Below are 7,173 nucleotides of genomic sequence, written 5' to 3'. Positions count from 1 at the left end.
ACCCAGCACCCCTGAACCTGGTCCTTTACAGAGCACCCTGAACCTGGTCCTTTACCCAGCACCCCTGAACCTGGTTCCCTCTGCCAGGAGGCTTCTTCCAGCAACGCTGGTCCTTTACCCAGCACCGGGAAAGTTTAGCCCTGAACCTGGTCCTTTACCCAGCACCGGGACAGTTTAGCCCTGAACCTGGTCCTTTACCCAGCACCGGGACAGTTTAGCCCTGAACCTGGTTCCCTCTGCCAGGAGGTCTTCCAGCAACGCTGGTCCTTTACCCAGCACCGGGACAGTTTAGCCCTAAACCTGGTCCTTTACCCAGCACCGGGACAGTTTAGCCCTGAACCTGGTCCTTTACCCAGCACCGGGACAGTTTAGCCCTGAACCTGGTCCTTTACCCAGCACCGGGACAGTTTAGCCCTGAACCTGGTCCTTTACCCAGCACCGGGACAGTTTAGCCCTGAACCTGGTCCTTTACCTACCAGCAACGGGACAGTTTAGCCCTGAAACCTGTTCCTTCTGTCAGGAGGCTTCTTCCAGCAACGCTGGTCCTTTACCCAGCACCGGGACAGATTAGCCCTGAACTTGGCCCTAACCCAGCACCGGGACAGTTTAGCCCTGAACCTGGTCCTTTACCCAGCACGGGACAGTTTAGCCCTGAACCTGGTCCTTTACCCAGCACCGGGACAGTTTAGCCCTGAACCTGGTTCCTTCTGCCAGGAGGCTTCTTCCAGCAACGCTGGTCCTTTACCAGCACCGGGACAGTTTAGCCCTGAACCTGGTCCTTACCCAGCACCGGGACAGTTTAGCCCTGAACCTGGTCCTTTACCCAGCACCGGGACAGTTTAGCCCTGAACCTGGTCCTTTACCCAGCCCCGGGACAGTTTAGCCCTGAACCTGGTTCCTTCTGCCAGGAGGCTTCTTCCAGCAACGCTGGTCCTTTACCCAGCACCGGGACATTTTAGCCCTGAACCTGGTTCCTTCTGCCAGGAGGCTTCTTCCAGCAACGCTGGTCCTTTACCCAGCACCGGGACAGTTTAGCCCTGAACCTGGTCCTTTACCCAGCACCGGGACAGTTTAGCCCTGAACCTGGTCCTTTACCCAGCACCGGGACAGTTTAGCCCTGAACCTGGTCCTTTACCCAGCACCGGGACAGTTTAGCCCTGAACCTGGTCCTTTACCCAGCACCAGGACAGTTTAGCCCTGAACCTGGTCCTTTACCCAGCACCGGGACAGTTTAGCCCTGAACCTGGTCCTTTACCCAGCACCGGGACAGTTTAGCCCTGAACCTGGTTCCTTCTGCCAGGAGGCTTCTTCCAGCAACGCTGGTCCTTTACCCAGCACCGGGACAGTTTAGCCCTGAACCTGGTCCTTTACCCAGCACCGGGACAGTTTAGCCCTGAACCTGGTCCTTTACCCAGCACCGGGACAGTTTAGCCCTGAACCTGGTCCTTTACCCAGCACCGGGACAGTTTAGCCCTGAACCTGGTTCCTTCTGCCAGGAGGCTTCTTCCAGCAAGGCATTAACCCCAAGCACACATGAAAATACACAAAGTAATGATTAATTGACCACAATATCTACATTTTGCCTTTGCCATTGAAAACGTGTGGTTTGAATTTAAGAAGGCAGTCCATCAGAGCAGATGAAGAACATAAAGGATCATAAAGCACTGTAGAAAATCCTCTCGTGTTATCCTCGGCTGGGGAGAGAGCTGGACTACTGCAAACATGGGAGACGTTTTTTAAATGACCTGTTATTCAAAATCTATTTCGCTGAGCAATTATTGACAAGTTTTTCCAACACTTTTGATAAACAGGGCAAAATAGAAATTGGTCTATAACAGTTAGGATCAGCTTGATCTCCCCCTTTAAATAAAGGATGAACCGTGGCTGCCTTCCAAGCAATGGGAACCTCCCCAGAGAGGAGAGACAGGTTAAAAAGGACAGAGATAGGTTTGGCGATGTTAGGGGCAGCAACCTTAAAGAAGAAAGGGTCTAAACCATCTGACCCAGATGTTTTTTTGGGATCAAATTTAAGGAGCTCCTTTAGCACCTCGGGCTCAGTGACCGCCTGCAGGGAGAAACTTTGTAGCAGGGCAGGGGAAAAAGAGGAAGGAGCATCAGGGATAGTCACATTAGAAGGGGTGAGAGTTGAGGAAATGTTGGATGGGCAAGGAGGCATGGCAGAGTCAAATAGGAACCCTGACTTAATGAAGTGGTGATTAAAGAGCTCAGCCATGTGCTTCTTGTCAGTAACAACCACATCATCAACATTAAGGGTCATTGTCAGCTGTGAGGAGGAGGATTTATTCTCCAGGTCTTTAACCGTTTTTACAGTTTGTTGGAAGATAGCGCCAACAGAGATGTTAGCCTTGCTTCGAGTCCTTAGGAAACTATGCAGTTTTTAGGTTTTTGTATCATTTCTTACATTGTTACCCCAGGAAATCTTAAGTCTTATTACATACAGGCGGGAAGAATTAATTGGATATAAGAGCGATGTCAACTTACCAACATTACGACCAGGAATACGGCTTTCCCGAAGCGGATCCTCTGTTTGGACCACCACCCAGGACAATGGATCGGATCCCAGCCGGCGACCCAAAACAACGGCGCCGCAGGAGGGGCAGACGGAGCGGCCTCTTGGTCAGGCTGCGTAGACGTGGAAATCGCCCACCGCTCCCGAGTATACTACTCGCCAATGTCCAGTCTCTTGACAACAAGGTAGACAAAATTCGAGCAAGGGTGGCCTTCCAGAAAGACATCAGAGATTGTAACATCTTCTCTCGGGATAAGTTGTCGGAATCGGTTCAGCCACCGGGCTTCTCCATGAATCGCGGCCAACAGAGATAAACACCTCTCTGGGAAGAAGAAGGACGGGGAAGTATGCTTCATGATTAACGACTCATGGTGTAATCATAACAACATACAGGAACTCAAGTTCTTCTGCTCACCCAACCACCCAACCTTACAATCAAATGCCGTCCATATTACCTCCCAAGAGAATTCTTGTCAGTTATTGTCACAGCTGTGTACATTCCCCCTCAAGCAGACAGCAAGACGACCCTCAAGGAACTTCACTGGACTCAATGTATACTGGAAACCGTATATCCTGAGGCTGTATTTATTGTAGCTGGGGATTTTAACAAAGCAAATTTGAGAACAAGGCTACCTAAATTCTATCAGCATATTGATTGCAGTACTCACAGGGGTATACACTCGATCACTGCTACTCTAACTTCCGTGATGCATACAAAGCCCTCCCCTGCCCTCCCTTTGCTCCTTCTGTCTTATAGGCAGAAACTCAAACAGGATGTACCAGTGACTAGAACCATTCAACGCTGGTCTGACCAATCGGAATATATGCTTCAAGATTGCTTTGATCTCATGGACTAGGATATGTTCCAGTCAGCCTCAGAGAACAACAACAATCTATTCGCTGACTTGGTGAGTCAGTTTATAAGTAAGTGCATTGGAGATGTTGTACCCACTGTGATTATTAAAACCTACCCTAACCAGAAACCATGGATGGATGGCGGCATTCGCACAATACTGAAAGCATGATCCACCACGGCTGTATATAAACAGTGTAGCTATTCCCTCCGCAAGGCAATCAAACAAGCGAAATGCTGTTACAGGGACAAAGGGGAGTCTCAATTCAACGGCTCAGACATGAGACGTTGTGGCAGGGTCAACAGAAAATCACAGACTACAAAAAGAAATCCAGCCACGTCACGGACACCGACGTCTTGCTTCCAGACAAACTAAACACCTTTGCCTGCTTTGAGGAAAATACAGTGCCACCGTCACGGCCTGCTAACAAGGACTGCCCCCCCCCTCCTTCTTTGTGGCTGACGTGAGTAAAACATTTAAACATGTTAACCCTCGCAAGGCTGCTGGCCCAGAAGGCATCCCTAGCCGCGTCCTCAGAGCATGCACAGACCAGCTGGCTGGTGTGTTTACGGACATATTTAATCGCTCCCCATCCCAGTCTGCTGTCCCCACATGCTTCAAGATGGCCACCATTGTTCCTGTACCCAAGAAGGAAAAGATAACTGAACTAATGATATTTTGGGATGAGTTGGACCACAGAGTGAAGGAAAAGCAGCCAACAAGTGCTCAAAATATGTGGGAACTCCTTCAAGGCTGTTTGAAAAGCATTCCAGGTGAAGCTGGTTGAGAGAATGCGAAGAGGGGGGCTACTTTGAAGAATCTTAGATATAAAATATTTGTTTGGTTAATACACTTGTGGTTACAGCATGATTCCATATGTGTTATTTCATAGTTTTAATGTCTTCGCTAATATTCTAAATAGTAAAATAGTAAAACAACTTGAATGAGTAGATGTTTCCAACCTTTTGACTGGTCCTGTATATTCCAGGATACAACAAGATGAAGGAAGAGAGGAACAACTATAACGACGAGCTGCTGAGGGTGAAGGATGAGAACTATAAACTGGCCATGCGGTACGCAACGCTCAGCGAGGAGAAGAACATGGCTGTGATGAGGAGCAGGGACCTGCAGCTGGAGGTACACACACACACACACGCACGCCACGCACACACACACAACACACACACACCACACACACACACACACACACACCACACACAACACACACACACACACACACACAGTACGCACACACGCCACGCACGCACACAACACACACACACACACACACACACACACAGTACACAGTACACCGCACCACACACACACACACACTCCACACACACACACACACACAGCAGCTTCAGTCCCTCTGTATATTATTATTATTATTATTATATTAGATTGACCAGCTGAACACAGACTAAAACAAGCTAGAGGAGGAGTGTAATTATTATTATTATTAATACATTATATTATTATTATATATTATTATTATTATATTATATTATTATTATATATTATTATTATTATATATTATTATATATTATTATTATTATATATTATTATTATTATTATACATTATATTATATTAATATTATTATATATTATTATATTATTATATTATTATTATATTATATTATTATATTATTATTATATTATATTATTATATTATTATTATTATTATTATTATATTATTATTATTATTATATTATTATTATCATTATATTATTATTATATTATTATTATCCTTATTATTATTACTATTATATTATTATATTAATCATATTATTATTATTATTATTATTATATATTATTCTATTATATTATATTATTATATTATTATTAATATATATTATTATATATTATTCTTATTATTATATTATTCTTATTATTCTTATTACATATTATATTATTATTATATTATTATATATATAATATTATATTATATTATTATTATTATATTATTATTATTATATATTATTCTTTATATATATTATATTATCATTATTATTATATTTATTATCTTATAGTATTATTATATATTATTATTATTATATTATATTTATTATTATTATTATTATATTTTATTCTATTATTATTATTATATTATATTTTATTATATTATTATTATTATTATTATTATTATATTATATTATTATATTTTATATTATATATTATTTTATTATTATTATTATATTATATTATATTATTATATATTATTATTATTATATATTATATTATTTTATATTATATTATTTTATATTATATATTATATATTATATATTATATATTATTATTATTATATTTATTAATTATTATATTATATATTATATATTATCATATATATTATATTAATTATATTATATTATATTATTATATTATCATTTATTATATTATTATATTATTATTATATTATTATTATTATATTATTATATATTATATATATTATCATTATATATCATTATATATTATATTATTATATCATTATATTATTATTATATTATTTTATATTATATTATTATAGTTATTACTGGTTTATTTATTATATTATATTATTATAGTTATTACTGGTTCATTATTATATTATTATATATTAGATTGACCAGCTGAAACACAGACTAAACAAGCTAGAGGAGGAGTGTAAGATGGAGAGAAGACAGAGTCTGAAACTGAAGAACGACATCGAGAACCGACCCAGAAAGAACAGATCTTCGAACTGGAGAGAGAGAACGAGGTTCTGAAGATCAAACTGCAGGAGCTGCAATCTCTCATACAGGTACCCAACCATAACCCTTAACCCTAAACCTTAACCCTAACCCTTAACTCTTAACCTTAACCCCTAACCCCAAACCTAACCCTTAACCCTAACCCTAACCCAAACCCTTAACCCTAACCCTTAACCCTAACCCTAACCCTTAACCCCTAACCCTAACCCTAACCCTTAATAACCCTTAACCCCTAACCCCAACCCTTAACCCCTAACCCCTAACCTCTACCCTTAACCCTGTGAGTGTGTGTGTATACGGTGTGTGTGTGTGTGTGTGTAGCCAGGGCCTCTGCCTGCGTCTGACAAGGCGATCTTGGACATTCTGGAACACGACCGCCAGGAGGCGTTAGAAGACAGACAAGACCTGGTCAACAGACTGTACAACCTGCATGAAGAGATAAGGCAGGCTGAGGAGCTACGAGACAAGGTTATTATAGTAGTATTATAGTAGTACTATAGTAGTATTACTGTACAACCTGCATGAAGAGATACGGCAGGCTGAGGAGCTACGAGACAAGGTTATTATAGTAGTATTATAGTAGTACTATAGTAGTATTACTGTACAACCTGCATGAAGAGATACGGCAGGCTGAAGAGCTACGAGACAAGGTTATTATAGTAGTATTATAGTAGTACTATAGTAGTATTACTGTACAACCTGCATGAAGAGATACGGCAGGCTGAGGAGCTACGAGACAAGGTTATTATAGTACTATTATAGTAGTATTATAGCAGTACTATAGTAGTACTATAGTAGTATTAGGTTATACACACACAGGGAAAAAGATGTTGAGCAAACTTAAGTTATCAAGGTAACCAGCTGCAGGAGAATTTTTTGTCTATATTTGGGAATATTTTCTCAACCAACAAAGGTTGCAAGTTCGAATTCCCGAGCTGACCAAGGTACAAATCTGTCGTTCTGCCCCTGAACAAGGCAGTTAACCCACTGTTCCCCGGTAGGCCGTCGTTGAAAATAAGAATTTGTTCTTCACTGACTTGCCTAGTTAAATAAAGGTTAA

The 7,173-nt window shown here is 40.8% G+C and overlaps 1 protein-coding gene across 1 annotated transcript in view; it reads left to right on the top strand.

The window, feature by feature from the left end:
- The window catches only part of LOC115188318 (caspase recruitment domain-containing protein 11-like), an 11,468-nt gene extending 4,636 nt beyond the window's left edge, over positions 1-6,832 (top strand). Inside the window, exons 2-4 of the mRNA XM_029747114.1 lie at positions 4,373-4,521; positions 5,985-6,163; positions 6,435-6,832. Of these exons, the coding sequence (XP_029602974.1) occupies positions 4,373-4,521; positions 5,985-6,128 (293 nt within the window). The 3' untranslated portion in view covers positions 6,129-6,163; positions 6,435-6,832. The remainder of the gene's footprint in view (positions 1-4,372; positions 4,522-5,984; positions 6,164-6,434) is intronic.
- The last annotated feature ends 341 nt before the right edge of the window (positions 6,833-7,173 follow it).

Source organism: Salmo trutta, unplaced genomic scaffold (genome assembly GCF_901001165.1).
Source record: "Salmo trutta unplaced genomic scaffold, fSalTru1.1, whole genome shotgun sequence".
In the NCBI taxonomy this organism is placed as follows: Eukaryota; Metazoa; Chordata; class Actinopteri; order Salmoniformes; family Salmonidae; genus Salmo; species Salmo trutta.
The sequence above is the reverse complement of the archived record's forward strand: the minus strand, read 5'-3'. Positions and strand labels throughout refer to the sequence as shown.